Source organism: Saccostrea echinata, unplaced genomic scaffold (genome assembly GCF_033153115.1).
Source record: "Saccostrea echinata isolate AGI-Se365-2 ecotype Australia unplaced genomic scaffold, CSIRO_AGI_Sech_v1 ptg000017l, whole genome shotgun sequence".
NCBI classification, from domain to species: Eukaryota; Metazoa; Mollusca; class Bivalvia; order Ostreida; family Ostreidae; genus Saccostrea; species Saccostrea echinata.
Window position 1 is genome coordinate 3,009,139 of NW_026889766.1, and position 19,328 is coordinate 3,028,466.

Here is a 19,328-nt window from a genome sequence, read left to right on the forward strand (position 1 = left end):
GAAAGCAAATCCGTTTTGCTCTCAGTGACAGCATTCCCCTTGTTTCATAAAAAATACAGTATTTTACTGCTGAAAATGTTATGGAGCAAGTTAATGTACGGAAAAAGCGTTGCCCTGTATGGGGGTTTTTGATGTCAAGTATGAATTGCCGACGCGCAGATAGTCTCTAAGTGCGTCCTTCCTTATTAAATTTTGTGTTGGTTTGCATAAACCATTTTACTATTCAGGGATATAAATTTTCATATCTTAGCATACATTTTAGTGGTATTCGGCAACTAAAGTGTAGAATATGTGTCACTTATACTTCTTGTTTTTCTGCATGTGTCGACTATTTATAGCTGCTCTCAGTTGTAAGTATGCATATTGATTATTCTTTAACATGGGTTGTTGTCCTTCCAAGTTACATTATCTCATATTGTTATGGAATGAAGTGTCATGATAAAGAACCAAAACATATTTTATATTTTCTTTATATACAGCTTAGGGCTGAAATATATCCATCTCAGTGTTTATGAATCTCACCACAGAATGTTCCGTATACCTTATCAATACATAGGGCTGTCGGCGGGTGTGACCGGTCAACAGGGGATGCTTACTCCTCCTAGGCACCTGATCCCACCTCTGGAATTTCCAGGGGTCCGTGCTTTGTGCCCTCGTCACAGAATTTTAATTGTTTATAGATCTTTTGAGATCATGTCTATTATGTTTCAATTTATTTAACTTGAAAGAAACTAATAGATACCAAGTTTTCTAGGATTTATCTCTTTGAGTCAGAATACAAACTTATATTGCAAATATTGTAAGGCATTTTTAAAAATATCGATTTTAGTATTTGTGGTGCTACAGTATTATTTTTGATTGAAATTAATCATTTTTGTAATTAAGGTTTTGATTCCGTTAAAAGTAATAGAGTTAAAAAGAAAAGAAAAAAATAAGCTGATGATTTTTTTTATTTGCATGATCTCTACAAAATAAAACTGAAGACAAAACTGTCCCTGAAATAATTAACGAGTATATTAATAAAGAATACAGTAGTGATAGTGTAAATGTAACAGTTTAAATGTAAATGGTTTGAATTTAAATTACAAATTAAATTTGAATTAGAATTTAATTCATTATGGACTAGTACTAAGAATACCAATAATGGGAAGGCGATCGGGTTGGGGTGGAGGAAAGAGGGAGCTCCTTGAGAAATATTAAATGCTCTGAAAAGTATACGGGATTTAAATAGGTTACATGATTATTTAATGTAAACTTTGTATGTCTCTTTTGTTGAACGTAAGAGAATTAATCTTAGGCAATATCCTATAAAATAGCTTTAATTATATTTCAAAACTCAACTAGTGTGAAATATAAAATTATTTAGATATCATTGAACATGGCAATCTAACTATATAGTATGAAGTGCTTCATGTTTACATGTATAACTTAAGTCACATTATTATTGAAAATATATATAATTTCAGCAGAAAATAACTTCCATATATCGGCAAAGTTCAAGAGTGGAGATCTAGTGTTGACTCCTACCGGTTCCTCAAGACTTCCAATTTATGTAATGATAAGACCTTTACAAAATAAGTGGGTGTTGTTTAGTGGAAAACAGTTCATTATAGAGGGCATTCTACAGTACAAATATCCTACCATCCGAGTCCTGGAGTACAAGGAAAACCGTACACAACTCTTTTACAACATCCAAGGTACGTTCTGGAAGCTATTGCTACAGTTATACATTGTCTGTTTTTTTTCTTCTTTTTTCCGAGCACTCATACGATAAAAACAGGCAAGTTTGCATCATTATGTACAAAAGTACATACACATAATCATATACCTGAGTGTGAGTAATCATTAAAAAAAGCAGAGATCTTCCGAAAGAAAACAGCAAGGAAATGTGTAAAAGTGCGAGTGTCAACAATTTAGTAAAAATTGTTCTTTAACGAAAAATCTAGTAAAACTGATATGTATTGGACGACAGCTGAAGTTTTTGTATGGATTATTCAGTTACATATTTAGATTTAAACAAAAAAAATCATTATGTTACGCAGAAATAAATGAATATTTTGAAATATCTGACAGTAAAGGAACATCGTTTAACTTGTCAGATAATTTGTTTACATATTGTGCTAAAAATATTTTTTTTTTTTTTTGGAGCACTTTTTGTACAAAAGATAATAAACTATTCAACTAAACGCAAGTTAGACAAAGAAAAATCTTTAAATATTTGAAAATCAGGTGAAGCTTTTTTTATATTGTAAAGGACATCCATTTTCTCATATATAAGAAGAATGTTATTTTAATTCGAAGAGAGATATGATTCATAATATGAACAATTGACGGTCTATATTGTAACGATTGATTTCTCGCTTCCACAGTACACGTAATGGAATCAAATGAAGGTGACACAAAGAATGTATCTTGGACTAATAATGCGTTTCCTCTGAGTGAAATGTATGAAATAATCCACACATACGACGGTTTACAAAGGCCAATCCTTCGTGCAAATGAGGATGATATACCAATATATGATCCTTCGAAATACGCCTACCCCAGTTCAACATTTTACTTTGGAAACATAAGTTTTCAGATTAGGAACATAACAACAGGGGATGCTGGATACTATTCCGGATGTACCGTGAAAAATGAGACCGGATGTACTGTGAAAAATGAGACCGGATGTACTGTGAAAAATAAGTCCTGGTGTGGAGGAGGCGTTGTACTTGTGGTAAAAGGTTGTCAGTTACACCCTGAAATAATGTTTGTTTGCCCTCTCCCGACTCAAGGTACTAATAAACAAATTTGGGTTGGTAGGTACATGTAGGTGGGAAGTCTTTTTCCCCAGACAATTTCAATATCAATGCTGAATTTTCAAAAAATATTAAAATAAAATTAAAATACTTGTTCACGGGATGACAATATTCCGGAATGAAAAGAAAAAAAGTCGTTTCCTGGAGGTTAAAAAGTTTTAAGTCAGGTCATATTTAACCTGTTGGTCGGGAGAGGGCAAACAAACACTTTTTTTAAAAGATGGTCTTATTTTTTTCTTAGTTAACATAGTTGAAATTTAAGATTCAATAATATTGAAATTGTACGTTTTGCAATTTTTGTTTCACGTATTTTAGCGGCAGAATGAAAGGGAAATTGACACATTAATGAAAACAAAAATTGTTATAATAAAAGAAAAAGTATCACCATAAGCAAAATCAAAAATGTATTCTCCATTTGGGGCTAAATGAATATCAAAATTTTGCCTTAATAAGTAGATTCTTTACATTTAAAACTTTGTTTTGTTTCCAGAATATCTTTTTGAAAAACTTTGTTTTATTTTAATGGAAGAAATAATTGTATCACCCGAGTAGCGAAAAATTACCAAACGCATAACGAAAATTATATATTGCATTTTCTAATGGGCTAAATCAATTTTTTGGGCTTAATAATGCTTTTTTCCACGGAGGTGATTATTGGCTATTAATTCAATGATTATACCTTTTACAATATCCGAATTTGAAGATTTATTTCAGAATACAGTGAAAACTGCTAACATGAAAGCCCATGGTTCGCAGAGATTCAGTTTCTTTTAAGGAGATTCTATATAGCCATATAGGAAAGTGTAAAGATATAAAAAGAATCGGGGAAATATATAACGTCCTTATAACCGAGATGTCCGTATATTTGATTACTTTATACGCTAGTTTTACAGTAGATTTTTCGACATTCTCACGAATGTAGCTACATCTATTCGAACAATGGGAAAAAAAAAACACATTTTTTTGGATTCCTATTTTAATTTCTAGGAAATCCAACTAAACCAGTGATAACAGGAAATCTGACTCTCAAAACAGGAGAAAACGCATCAGTGACCTGCTATAGTAATTCCACTTCAGTTCCATCCTATTATAAAGAGTTCCCTCCCTTGTCATACATATGGTACATCAACAACACATTGGTAGGAAAAACTAGGGAAAATACGTACAGATTTCCCATAGCGAAGGGCGATAAACACAGCTATGTTTCATGTCAAGCAAAGGAAACCCTCATATCTGAGAAAAGTAAACGGCTGCAAATCATACCACTCTGTAAGTTTTTTTTTTTTATTATTATTTTTATTTTTTTTTTTTTGAGAAAATATACAGAAAGCTTAGTTTTTTTGTAAGCCTATTGATGAAAAAAAAAAATCTTACAACAGAATCAAAATTTCAGAAATTATTAGATAAATTACATGTACAAGTTTTCATGTCCACTCAACCAAAATAATCGGCAAATTAGGAAGAAATGTAAACATTATATTTTAGTCCTTTTTAAATTTTCATAATCAGTGAAGGCCATATGACAATGGCTTTTTCTGAATTGATGAAACATTCAGACCCAGTTTCTGATGTATATTTAAAAGTTCACTTTACAGTATTTCAAACTAATAATATAATAAATTGTAATGCGATGAAAATACATGTACATGTATTACTTTCAGACGGTCCGGATCTAGAAGACATGAAGATTTCACCATTGATCAGTGACAACATAACTATACGTGACGGTGACATCTTTGGTCCGTATGTCTGCTCAGTGGACTGTAATCCACCATGCAGTATTCAATGGAAATACATGGAACCATCCGGAAAGTTTGTTAATGCCACAACCAAAGGACAAACATCAAAGCTATTTCCGGAACAACGAGTGCACAGAAACAAACATGGACTGTTCCAGTGTGTTGCACAAGGTTCAGATTGCAAACTGGAAACAATTACAATAAATTTAGATATTCAATGTACGTGGTTTTTGTGATTTGTTGAATAGGTAGATATCTAATTTTGGTTAATCAGTCTGGTGTACTGTCTGTCATTGAGATAGCTATTCATACTAGAAACACCATCTGCAATACCAATTCTGTTGTACGATTTGAAGAATGTGGATCTTCTCAATATTACTAAAATTTATCATGCATTTTGATTTGTAATTCAAGATATGTATAAAGAATTCAGCTTACAAATCCAATTCATCAATTTAAATCGTAAAGAATTGAAGATTTTGGCCTTTTTATTGTCTTTCTGAATAACTTTGGAGCAAAATTGGCAAAAGTATCCGTTAATAAATGGATTATTTTTTTTTATATACATATACGTTTTATTTTCTCAATGTTTTCAGATTTGTCTACACCGAAGGTATTTATAAATGGATTAGCTGCTTCAAATGTGTCAAACATACCGGAAAATGAACCCCTGCAATTGTCATGTCTTGTGGAGGGAAATCCCGTCCCAGCCGTGACCATCAGCAGGGACAGAGCAAACAACGTCCTCGTGAACAGTGTTGGTTACTGGTCAAATTATACATCTATTGAAAAAGCCCAGTGTGCCGATACAGACACCTACAGGTGTGAAGGGACGTCAAAAGAAATCCAAAGCAAATCTACAACATTTACTATCAATATTGTTTGTAAGTATTGTTGTACATATAATATTTAAGAGAGAGAGAGAGAGAGAGTAAGAGGTATGGATTCATGCATTACTAGTACCTTTTTCTTTTTCAGGTAAACCTCGGTTTGACAAACGTTTAGAGTTCAAATCAACATACCAAGTAGAACATCTACCTACAGTAATAACTGTCGATGTTCCTGTTATCTCCTATCCTAAACCGATTTCTGTCAAATGGCTCGGGTCGGTTCCTACGGAGGCTTTCTTTACCACGATATCTAGAGGAAATGATTTTTTTCATCATTGGCTATACAGCACAATCCCTATTTATAATGGCAGCTTTCTTGGAAACTATACTCTCTATGGCGATGACATCGAATTAGCAAGCATTAGGATAATAGGTTTTCGTTTTATTTATTTACTGTATACAGGGTTATTTGCACTCTTTTACGTCAACAAACTGTTTTGTTCCGTTTTAAATTCGCCCATTCACATGTCTGTTTAAGAAATCCTACTGACTTCTTTGAAATCGCCACATCTTAAATTCGCCAACTTGTGACTCATGTGAAAGAGGCGAAAATGAAACGGAGGTGAAAATTTCCCTGTATATAGATTTTTTTTCATTTTTTTATGAACTTTTCAACAATTATAACATTAAAACAAATATATACCATGTGCAATGAGGGATAAATGGAATATAAAGTGTCTATCTTTACGACGGAAAAATACATATAATTTTTAATAGGATGTACTTTTAAAGATTAACAAGCATTCTGAGAGTATTGCATTAGGAATATTAGTCCCCTACCGGCAAATGTAATCTGGTTCCCGTTAAAAATTGAAAATGCCATAATTCCGTCAAAAATGAATGAAGTTGAACGAAATGCAAAGTTCATCTATAACTCATCAAGGTAAAGTTACATAGCAAAAATCAGCTCAATATCTGCAAGCGTTGATGAAAAAATTGCGGGAAACCCTGAAAAATTGAAAAGGTCGTAATTCCGTAAAAAATCATTGAAGTGGAACAAAATGCAAACTTGATCTGTAACTCATCAAGATACACTCACATACTAAAATTCAGCTCAATATCTGCAAGCGTTTAGAAAAAAAAGTGCGGAAAATCAAGTTGGACAGACTGAGAGACAGACGTACAGGGGAACAGACAGACACAAGGACGGACAGATTCAGAGGAAACCTATAGTCCCCTCCGGTTTCACCGGTAGGGGACTAAAAAGATACAATTCTAAATGTTCACTTTTATTGAATGTTTATGAAATTTTAAAAATTCGAAAAAAAAAATATGAAGATGATTGATTGATTTCTATATGGACGTATTACATTTTGATTTTTTAAAAACATTACAGAAGTAAAATCAAGCTCTCCAGAGTCTGTATTGATACCACAGGAGGTGTGGATTTCTTTAATTGGTACCTTCGCTTTCTTATCCACATTGATGACCGTAGTTATTATCATACAGAAATGTAAGTATAGTATAATAGAATTAAGGCCAAAATAAAATTATCGTTTGTTTGGAATTGCCTCTCGCCTCATTGAAATGACTACTCCTGGAAAATTTTTTTTGACGAAAAACAAGATTTTTTTATTCAATCAATTGTTGGCCTGTTACCACCTGTGCCACCCAATCACTTCATAAGTGTAGGATCTAAGCATAACTGGGTTCGTGGTTGATCGGAGATACCCTTTACAAAAAGGCAGAAAATAATGTACGTGTTCATTCCTTTTCGAGATTTTTATCATCAATTTTTAATTTAACTTAAATTTTGAAAAAAAAATCATTTCACTCCCTCCCCCCTGGGTCTAAAACCTCCCAGGCGGCAATTCCAAACAAACGATTTTTTAAGAATAGCCTAAGAGGAATTATAGATACAAGAATTATAATTTTATTTCGTACTGATAGCCTTGATCAATAAATCATCATTATATTCAATGGGTCGTTTTGAAATTTTTAATTAGCCCCATTCAGAAGACAAACTACCCAGCCACAAGTAAGTCCAGAGACGGTTAACACAGAGAATCAAGCTACTTATGATGTAACAACAGAACCACGTGAAAGACAAGAAATTAATGGTGAATACGAAACTTTGCCTATTGGAGAAAAGGGGAAAACCAGAATGACCAACTTTGGCCAGTTCATGATGGACTGTAGTGATGACAACAAAGATCAAGGAAATCCCTATGAAAACCTCCAGTCGACAAGGAAATCCCTATGAAAATCTCCAGCTGACAAGGATCTCCCTATGAAAATCCAAAGTCAACAGCGTTGAGAAAAAATATTACATTTTCACAAAATAATAAATTCAGAAAAATGCCGCTTATTTTTTTTAAAACGAAAGGAAATTTATTACAATTTAAAGATGAACAATTCTTGGAGGAAATATGTAGAATCTTGGAGATTTATCTGATGATTTATCATTACGCATTTGATAATCTTTTAATTATCTGATCAAAGCAATTTAGTCGAACCTATGCTATACTGATTACTTTTATAAGGTAGCAACTGCAGTTTGTTTGTAAATCTCTTAACAATTTCATGCTTACCTGGACATAGTTTTCTATTTCACTTAACTCAACTGAGTCGAAGGCTCAAGTGGGCTTTTCTGATCAATGTCTTTTGTTTTTTTTTTTTATCAAAGTTTTGCATGTCCATTATTTTGACTACTCCGGAATCGCTGAGCCAATTTCAACTGCACTTGGAACATAGAAATATGAAGTATGTAGGATTAAAATTCTGTAAATTAAGGGCAATACAACTGACGAGAACAGAAAATGTAAGGAAATAGAATAAGTAATAATTGGTTGAAATAGTTTTGAATTACCCAATAAAATCATTTTATATGTTTTTATCAATAAGAATTAACAGTCATTTATTTATAAAGGACAAGATATGGTAACGGGCGAATCTGGCCCCGTATTTGATGTAAAAATCAGAACACGGTTTAAACCACGATAGTTAGTAATTAGCAACTTAAAATAATGCTTGTTTTAAAAACAGCCCTAATTTTGATGCAAGGCTTATACCGGGGCCACAAGAGGATGTAGAAGAGGGACATTTTTCCGAATTTCCTCAATTCTGGTGGAATTTCGTCAAATTTGAGATACTTTTCACTTCAGGAAACATAGAGCACACGCTTGCCTATCTGAGATTTTTATGCACAGGAAGCGTCTGATACTAGTGCATGAAATATATAAATTTCGTAGATAGGCAAACTTGTGCTCTATGTTTTCTGAAACAAAATGTGCTGTAAAATTGATGAAAAATTGCATAAAATTGAGAAAAATTGGAAATTGACATATTTTCTAACCTTTCTGTGACCTTTGTGTATCCCATAACTAAGAACCAAAACTAATTTTGTTGCAGGGGTGATCACAGGTTTTTATTGATAAACTGTTGCATCATTCTAAAAGACACCCAAAACCAGGAGCTAAAAAGGGGTCTTAACCTATCTTGTCCTTTAGAAAGTCTTCCTGATTAGAAATTGATACTGTTAATGTTCCCCTAAACTATAAAAATTCTTCGCAGGACAACGTGAGACACCATATCAAACTTTCACATTAACGTAAATAAATCATTTAAGGGTTTTTATCACGTCTCAAAATTTTTTGATATGACAATGTTCACATGTTATTTAAATATTATATTTAAAATTCATTGCTAGAAAATAAATATTTTTAATGTTTCAGCGATTCAAAGTTCGAATTTCTCACTATGCATATTTTGATAGCCGATGTTACGTGTCAATGCTCTGAAGTCATAGGTGTCAATCCTGTTCAAGCGAAGTACTTATTGTGTATACAAAAGTGTTTATTTGTTGCGTCTATTAAACCTGTTAGAAAATAATTAAGTGATAATTGGATAATTGACAACTAGTAAGGTATAATTTGTGGCTTTAGGATGCACAAATGTGCACAAGAAATATTTTAGGAAGATTTTTCCCCCACATATCCTAGATTTGGTCGGGAGATGAAAGGGGGCCTTTTTCTGCAAAAGCAACGGTATTTATCTCCATTCAGAACAATTGTTTATGCCAGATCACGAACTTTCTGTGCTATAAAATATTTTATACATATCTTTTAGGGGAAAATATTTTCAATATACATTTTTTAAAAGTCGCACACAATCTAGTAGGAATGTTGTGAACTTTGTAACTGCTAATGGCGTACGCCGCCATTAAACAGTTGAAGAAGTGTCACTTCTAGTATATGATATTCACTGCTGGAACAGATAGAAGATATTCAGGGTTTATTTATATATAAATAATTGAAATAATGAAGAAGGAGAATTTAAAATTCCCATATTTATAAATATTTTCGAAATTAAACTTTAGTAATTCGTTCTATTCAGTAGAAGTCCTGAGTTGTCAACTGCTTCGTCTTCGGTGCCATTTCCTATTGTCGGCATATTTTCTGGTTATATCTCTCTGCTAGATGTTCATACATAAAATATTGACCGTCCACAACCAAAGGAATATGGCCGATGTCAAAATTTCATTTTTAGAGACTTAACTTTGGAAAACACAAATAAAACCATTATTATTATTTTGTGAGAACATTTATAGTGTACATTTTACAATAAAATTTATACCCGTATGATTTACTCTCATCAAATGTTTCAAATATTAATACAAAGTATAAGTGGATATTTTGTATATTATCCAAAAAAGTAGATATCAAAAATCCTTAAAATATTGATTGAATTTTGATTGAATTTTTCTAAATTTCATCATATTAGAAGCATTGATTAAATATTGGAATCTAAATGAAACAGTAAACAGAACAATGATTTTAGAGATATTTTTATCAAGATCGGAGAACTGATGTAAAAATGCAGGGAGTTATTCTCATATAAAGGATATGACAGCAAAACTAACAAGAAGAAGAACAAGATTATAACAATACATAACAAACAACAAAACTTTATGATAAACGTGATGACTTCAACTTTTCTATAATCAGCTTCCCTTATTTATGTAGCAATATACCATTATCACCTGCGTATGGAGTTTATGTCTCCCAGTTGATTCGATCGATATGCAAGAGCATGCTGTACGTACGAACAATTTCTAAAATGAGGCAAGCTATTCAAAGATAAGTTGATGAAACAAAAATATCAACATTCTCCTTTGAAGTCAACATTTCGAAAATTGTATGATGGCTACAATGACTTGTCAGAAAATACAATCTATCATTAAGTCGAATGTTGACTGACTCTATTTATACAAATTGCAAGTCCCTTATTTTCACACTGAATTATCTACGGATTTTTTCCGTTTGCCCGATCATGACAAGGAGCACTCGGTGAGTGTGACCAGTCGACAGGGATGTTTACTTCTCTATGGCACCTGATCCTAACTCTGATGACTTTAGATGTGCGTGTTTGCTCTACTCCCGATTTGTATTTTTTCAATGGACATCTATTCGTTATCTTCATATTTCTTGAAGATTCATATTTTTCTTTCCCAACTATAGCTATTCTTTGCAGAATTACCTCATACACCATATCAAACTTTACATATTTAATCATAGTAAGGTGAAAATATCTTTAAAAATGTTCCTGATTTGGAAAAAAATCATGTGTGATTCATTAGAAAAGTGAACTTTACAATATGATAACTGCTGTTTACTTACAAATCAACTTTCTCTCCAAAGACTGTTGTTTTACTTCATATAGTAAATGGCTGTGTCTTTTTTTTTTTTTTTTTTTTTTTTTTTTTTGCCAGCTATACTGGATGTGTTGTTTATAATTTTTTTCCCTTTTAGCATAGACATCTGAAATGAATATGAGCGCATATGCCTTTATCTATAGAGAATAATTAAAAACGGATTTTAGACCATCATATTTTTCTTATGCTCTCTACAGTTTAACTATTTTTTTTCTCTATTGACGTAACTGAAATGTCAGTGAATTAATGATTGGTCTTCGCTTTGTGCAAGATTTCATGATTTTTTACCCTAACAACTTTTCCGTATCTGTCTATACAAAATATTATTGCTCATGCACATAGGAGACACTCAAAATGAGTCTCCAAAAATAATTACTCTTTTGCAAAATACTGAGAAAAATCCAGCAAATAAAAATAAAACATTCTCGTATAGAAAAGGTATTTTACAAGTCATCGAGAAATTGATTTAATATCTTATTATTTCTTCTTGGAGGAAAGATTGTTCAAACATTGGAATCCAACTGAGCAGTAAAAAAATTAGTCCTATAGATATTTTTGTTAAGAACTATGAACTTTGAAATCCCTATTATTTTTTCAATTATAATAATTCCATAAAGAATGCCTTCGTACATTATTTTTAAACTTTACATTTAAGTTTACTGTTACCTAAAACCTTTTTTAAAGTTGGTCATGGTCTGAAAAAAAAAATTACACGTGTAATAAATCCAAACACAAATGAAACTTTACAGTCGGAACTCAAATATGTTCATATGATATAATGCATGCCGAGGCTCGAGAAAAAAACATTTCCCTAGTTCTGCGATTTGAACACCTAGTTTTCAGAAATATAATGAGATATGAAAATAACGAACAGAATCCAATCTCGAAAGTCCAATGAAACGATACAAATTTGAAGCAGAGCAAACAAGGAACTCAAAATTTAGAAGTGGGATCAGGTACCATGGAGGAGTGCGCATCATCTGCCGACCGGTCACACCTGCCGTTTATTCCTTTTCATGATCGGCTAATAACGGAGAAATCCGGAGACGGTTCCGTGCATAAATAATGGCCTAAAAATAAGTATGAAAACGTCAATCAGCATTTGACTCATTGATAGCTTGTATGTGCTGACAAGGCCATTGTATCGACCGTAAAACTTGCGAAAAGCTGACTGCATACGAGGCTGTTGATATCCTTATTCCATCAATTTGTTTGTCAATAGCTTGCCTCGTTTTAAAAATTGTTAATACGTAGAAAATGCTCTTGCGTATCGAATTAACTGAGAGACATAAACCCCATATGCAGGTGATAGGGGTATATTGCTACATAAGTAAGGGAAGTTGACGATAGAAAAGTTGAAGTCATCACGTTTATCATAAAGCTTTGTTGTAAGGTTACCATTAAAGTCTTTTTCTAGTGAAATATTTGAATATGAAACAGATGTGTCAGAATATGTGGTATCTTTTATTTCAAGCTCACTGGAATTTATTGAGTCGACATACGAATTAAAGTAATTATTGTTAATTGATAATACGTCATCGATGTATCGAAATGTCGAGTCGAAGGCCACAACATTTGTTTTCTTTTTCTCATGTGGAAGGTGTGTAATAAATTCTGCTTCATATGAATACAAAAATAGGTCTGCAAATAAGGGGGCGCAATTGGTTCCATGGGAATTCCAACAGATTGTTGGAAGGCCTGATCTCCAAAACCTACATTGATATTGTCAATCAGAAACTCAAGCATCTTTTTAATATCAACTTTAGTGTACTTGTGTGTACAATCAGAATGCTTTTTAACAAATTAATTCTGTACATGACCAATGACAAGGTAAGTATATTTATGAGTTCCATATTTATTGAAAAAGCAGCTGTCTATGATGTCAAAAAGCCTGGATATACAAAATACAACCATTATAATTGTGTTGTGAAAACAATTATAATGTACAGTTGAAGATAACGAACAGTGATCAAGCTCAAAAATCCTGTTAGCAATTAGAGTCATGAACAGTGCAAAATACCATGGTTATCGACCTTGTGACCTTGACCATTGATCTACGTTTCAAAATAGCTCATATTGCCGGTATATTGCGTATTTTTAGCATTTAAGAGGCAAGTCAATGCTATTTAGCATGTGCACTATTTGTCATAATATATTTAAAATTAACAGTATGATCTTTGGCTTACTTCACAAAATATGCTCCGGGTTGTTTAACTTATGTCTTTTGAATTTCGAGAGGCAGAGTTTTGATTATTAACATTACTACATGTTTATTAGCTGATAACACTGTACATTGAAACTGTATGATATACAGTTAGTACGCAAACTAATATTAAAATACTGTGAAAATGTATAGGGATCGTTATTTCAAAATGGATCTTGTAGACCGACAATTATAGTAAAGATAGACTGAAATCTCCTTTAGAGGATTGTTGTTAACAAGTATAAATAAAATGATCAATAATAATTTCTAATATTTTCATTATTTATTTTAGCTTTGAAGGTTGGAGAATATTATTTCTTCTTGATTGTCAGATTCTATCAGAGTCTTACTATTTGAGGATTTTTTTTTTCTTTGAAAGGAAACGCATGAACTATAATGAACAGCTGACTACTCTTAGATTTATTTACATCCTTAATGAAACTATAAAGCAGGCAGCACACGCGTTCCTTGGAACACTCTAGTTAAATTTAGAAAATTATCTAGTTTTGAAATGAATGCACATTTTTTTTTGCGTTTGAATGCAAAAATGTCCACACGTACTTAAAAGAAATATAAGATTTTCTTCCTTATTGCATATATTAAAGGAAATGAAAATGAACTATGAAGTTCCTGTTAACAAGTTTCTTATAATTGCATTGATGTAAGTGATATTTAGAATTATTAAATAGTAACCAGTCAAAAAACATTACATCTGTTACTTTTAAAGTTACCTAAGAACCCCAGAGTTTGCAAACTTAGTGTTATTAATAACAAGTTTATTTTACAACGTATAAAATTTCGTAAACTAAATTGGAAATAAAAAATTGTCTCGTTTAAAGTCATCATTTCGTAAGTTCTATGGACGATACAATGACCTTGTCTGCAAATACAATTTATCATTAGGTCAAATGCTGACTGACGTTTTTCATACTAATTCTTAGGCCATTATTTACACACTGAATTGTCGACGGATTTTTCCGTTATTTCCCGATCATGACAAGGAGCACACGGCGGGTGTGACCGGTCGGTAGGGGATGCACACTCCTCAATGGCACCTGATCCCACCTCTGATGTTTGGAGGTCCATGTTTGCTCTGCTCCTATTTTGTATTGTTTAATAAACTTTTGAGCTTGAATACTGTTCGTTATCTCCATATATTTCACTTCTTTTCTCACTTCAATTCTTGTCAAGATCGTTGCATATTCTGTTTAGAAATAAGCATTCAAAATAATGTCATCAAGTCTGTCATATAAACAGGAAAAATGATATCTTTTTATTTAAAAAAAGAAATGCACATCTTCATAAAAGCTTTGTTTCATTTAATGTATTTATTCATTGCAGATAAGTTTCTACATAAACAGAGTAAGATGCAAATTGATAATAATTAATATATTTTATACGAGTACGTTATAATTTTAAATTCATGACCTTATCAAAAAATTTCAAATTAAAAATTTAGTTCTTTTAGTAGCATGAAGAGACCCACGAATAATTTTCCTGTAAAAATTTTAAAATTTACACTACCGTGTATTTGTCTTTAATCATTTTTTCACAATAAAATCAATCTTTAATCACTTTTTTCACAATAAAATCAATCCTCCATATTTTCCTTCTCAAATACCAGAAAAAGCCTCATACTCATGTAACAAGTAATTTTAAAGTTTTGCCTTAGATTTCTCAATTTACCATGGATAAATACATTTATTTTTATGTAGAATACTGCTAATAATTACATCTATATCATCAATGAGCAAAAAAGGGGGTTTTGTTGTTTTTATCTTGCAATTCAAACCACAGAGTCAGACACATCTGTTTCATATTTGGATATTTTACTTGAAAAAGACGTTAATGGTTATTTAACAACCAAGCTTTATGATTAACCTGATGACTTTAACTTTCAATCGTCAACTTCCCTGACTTATGCAGCAATATACCTTCACCACCTGCATACGGGGTTTATATCTCTTTAGTGATTCGATACGCAAGAGCATGCTCTAAATATGTACAATTTCTAAAACGAGGTAAATTATAGACAAACAAGTTGATGAAACAAAAATATCAGCAGTCTCGTTTAAAGTCATCATTTTGTAGGTACTATGGTCGATACAATGACCTTGTCTGCAAATACAATTTATCATTGAGTCAACTGCTGACTGACGTTTTTCATATTAATTGTTAGGCCATTATTTACACACTGAATTGTCGACGGATTTCCCGATCATGACAAGGAGCACACGGCGGGTGTGACCGGTCGGCAGGAAATGCTCAATCCTCCATGGCACTTGATCCCACCTCTGATGTTTGGAGGTTCGTGTTTGCTCTGCTCCTATTTTGTATTGTTTAATAAACTTTTGAGCTTTAATACTGTTCGTTATCTCCATATATTTCATTTCGGTGGATATTTCAGTGAAAACAAGAGCAAAACAGGCATGTACAAAAAAGTTAACTTTTTTACTGTAGGTGAATTGAGCTTGAATTTCTGTTCACATTTCTTTTCAACTAATATAAATTCCATTTTATAAACTTGGAATCCCTGCATTATTGAAAGAAAAAAATGATAAAATCCTATGCTCTGTCTAATTGCATACTGACAAACACAAGGAAGAACTTAATTGTGCATATTAGTTTTTTAATAACATTTTTCCTTAACTGTAAAAAAATTGCTAAATAAGATGCCGCTATAACAAGGAAGATATTTATTTAATTTGTAGAATTCCTCTTATATGTAATACAGAATAAACAAGCCCTTGGTCTGAATTGAAGTGAGAATGTAACAGATATAATTTCAAGTATGTTTACTTATATTCACCGAAAGTCATACGACTTAAAATAAAGGAGCTCTTTTTAACAGAATTAAAAAAGTAAAAAAGCCCTAAGGTTTTTACATCACTATAGAAATGAATATTTGTATGATTAATAAGTTGTAACTTATTATAAATGTTCTTTTAATCGATTTGTTTTTTTATAAAAGAGCTTATGGCACTGTGGAAGTTTTTATTTTTAATGTTCTTAAAAATATTAATGGAAAAAAGGAAAATAATGACAGAGAAGATATTTTAAAATTCTTTTTGATTATGGTGCATATTTTTGAATCCATTCCATAATGGTTTTGGTATACGAACGTGCAATTAACTTCCTCCTCTTGAAGACAAAAAAAAAAAAAAAATCTCGGAGATGAACACGGTACATGTATTATAAATTCTTAAGATGTATAATTAAAAGAATTTTAACTTTTCATGTGATTGTTTATCCTGAATTTCTTTGTTCAAAATTGATTTATATAAGTAAGTACCATTGACAAAAACGGGGTGTCTTTTTTTTTTATTTAGCTTAATTTCAGATTTAATTGTCTGTGTTTAAAAGAAATGTTTCAATTAAGATATCTTGACATGCGACCGATTTTTCTGACACTTAATTCTTAATTTGAATAATTTTTTTTTGCTGCAGTGTTCTAATTTGTAAATTGTAATATGATAAAAAAAGTTAATGTGCTTTAGCGACTGGCAACCTGTTCTTAATTTGCTTTGATGAAATATAAAGGAAGCAAACAGTATCATGATCAAAAGTCGAAATAAACAACACAAATTGAAAGGGCTATCACAGACCCCTGAAAACTTCAGAGGTGGAATCAGTTGCCATAGGGGAGTAAGCACTCCCTATCGACCGTTCACATCCCTTCGTGAGCCTTTTATCTTGAGTTGGAAAACGGATAAACCCGTATTCAGTTCAGGTTGGAAATAATGGCCTAACATTTGTATTAAAAGAAGTAGTCAACATTCGACCTAATGACAGATTGTATTTGCAACGGTGATCATTGTATCGACTATAAAATTTGCGGAATGCTGACTTTAAACGATTAAATTATTTATCAGTAGCCTGCTTCGGTTTAGAAATTGATCGTAAGCGGAACATGCTCTTGCGGATCGAATCAACTGGAAACTTTAACGTTGTATATAGCTAATAATGGTATAACTTCTGGATAAAGAAGGAAACTGACTATGGAAAAATTAATTACTTTGCCATCAATATCATTTTCTATTAAAACATCCAAGTATGAAAAAAAATGTGTCAGACTATTTGGTGTCGTTGATTTCGATTTCTATGGAATATTAGAGGATGTTCAATGTTTTGTAGTTGGATATGGAATAAATTGCGTGCGAGGCACGAGTGAAAATATCACATCATCCTGTTTTTAGAAAGAAACTCCATATTCAACTACAAAATATTGATTTTTCTGTTTTATTTTCCCTGATTTCCCCTTTGCCTCTCTCTTTACATGTTTTATAGGCTGTGACCTCATAGTTGAGCGGTTGAGATGTCATGGATTAAGGATTATGAGATTGAAAACATTGTTAACATGGATTTCTAGAACATATCGGAGAACTTTTGGCGGTTCTAGTCCCTGTCAACATGGTTATATTACCCTCTCTATCATAACAGGCCATGAAGTATTTTTTGCAACAGTCTTCGTGAAGGGAAGGAAAATCAAGAGTTTTGCCCCGCTATTGATATTCTTTACACTATGAAAAAATATCAAATTGATATTCTTTCATTCTGTTATAAAATATCACTTTTATCAACTGGGTTTTCCGTAGGAATTTCGGTTATTGAAATGGCAAAAATGGCGGGCGGCTTCCAAAAGGGCAAATCATTTGCCTGGATAACTACTCCTACAGTTGTCAAGATTGGAATCTTTTTTTTTTATTTTGCAGATTAATTGTACATATATCGTTTATATATCAAACATGTGGGTTTTACTTGGATTTTGGTTTTTTGATGATTTATAAGAAAAATACGAGTTGCATGTTGAATTTAGTCATTTCTATGCAAAATGTGCTAATAGATTACACTGATTTTGTTTGGATGTCACCTCCTACAGTTATCAAAATAGGAAGTTCATAAAATTAATGTGAGAAATACCAGTACTGTTCACGCAAAAGAAAACCCCGTTCTGCTGTCATTGAAAGCTTTCCCCTTTTCCATAAAAAATACCCGTATTTCACTGCTGAAAATGTTATGAATCAAGTTAATGTATGGAAAAACGTTGCTTTGTATGGGAGATTTTGATGTCAAGTATGAATTGCCGATCCGCAGATAGTCTCTTAGTGTATCCTTCCTTATTACATTTTATGATTGTGTGCATAGACCATTTTACTATTCAGGGATATAAATTTTCATATCTTAGCACATATTATATTAGTATTCGGCAACTAAAGTGTAGAATATGTGGCACTTATATTTCTTGTTTTTCTGCATGTGTCGATTATTTATAGCTGCTCTCAGTTGTAAGTATAAATATTTGTTATTTTCTTGAACATACTATTTTTATCATGGATTCTTCCTTTAATATTGTCATTCCAAGCTACAATATCTCATATTCTTATGGAATGAAATGTTATGATAAAGAACCAAAACATATTTTATATTTTCTTTATATTCAGCTTAGGTCTGAAATATATCCATTGGTGTGTTTATATTTACATTTTCCAATGTCTATCTCTGAGATAAAACAAATAAGGTAATGGCTTTAAAACCCCATAAAGCGATTTGCTCGGCACGTGACAGAACTGATGCTTTTTTCGCTGCGTGTTGCTTAGTAATACACCTGGCGGGAATGCTGATGTTACTTATTATTGAATTTTTTTATTGAATCAAGGATCAGATAAAAATGTAAATATAAGGAATAACTGTCTGGGATTTTTTTTTTTTGGGGGGGGGGGCTTATGATGATGACCAATCAATTTGCTCGAGTGATAATTTTACGCATAAACGCCTTCAGAGCAAATTGATTGGTCACATCATAAAACCAAAAAAAAAAAAAAAAAAAAAAAACTAGACAGTTATTCCTTAAATGAATCTGACCACGGTATGTTCCGTCTACTTGATCAATACATAGGGCTCACGGCGGGTGTGACCAGTTAACAGGGAATGCTTACTCCTCCTAGGCACCTGACCCCACCTCTGGAATTTCCAGGGGTTCGTGCTTTATGCCCTCGTCACAGAATTGTATTGTTTATAGATTTTTTGAGATCATGTTTATTA

The 19,328-nt window shown here is 32.2% G+C and overlaps 1 protein-coding gene across 1 annotated transcript; it reads left to right on the plus strand.

Annotated features, from left to right (window-relative positions):
- Positions 1-276: 276 nt before the first annotated feature.
- LOC133189135 (uncharacterized) lies at positions 277-7,749 on the plus strand. Its single transcript, XM_061324548.1, has 9 exons — positions 277-350; positions 1,467-1,697; positions 2,370-2,726; positions 3,789-4,070; positions 4,463-4,759; positions 5,137-5,424; positions 5,519-5,803; positions 6,767-6,883; positions 7,377-7,749. The coding sequence occupies exons 1-9, from the start codon at positions 290-292 to the stop codon at positions 7,631-7,633; spliced, it is 2,175 nt and encodes a 724-aa protein (XP_061180532.1). The 5' UTR covers positions 277-289; the 3' UTR covers positions 7,634-7,749.
- The last annotated feature ends 11,579 nt before the right edge of the window (positions 7,750-19,328 follow it).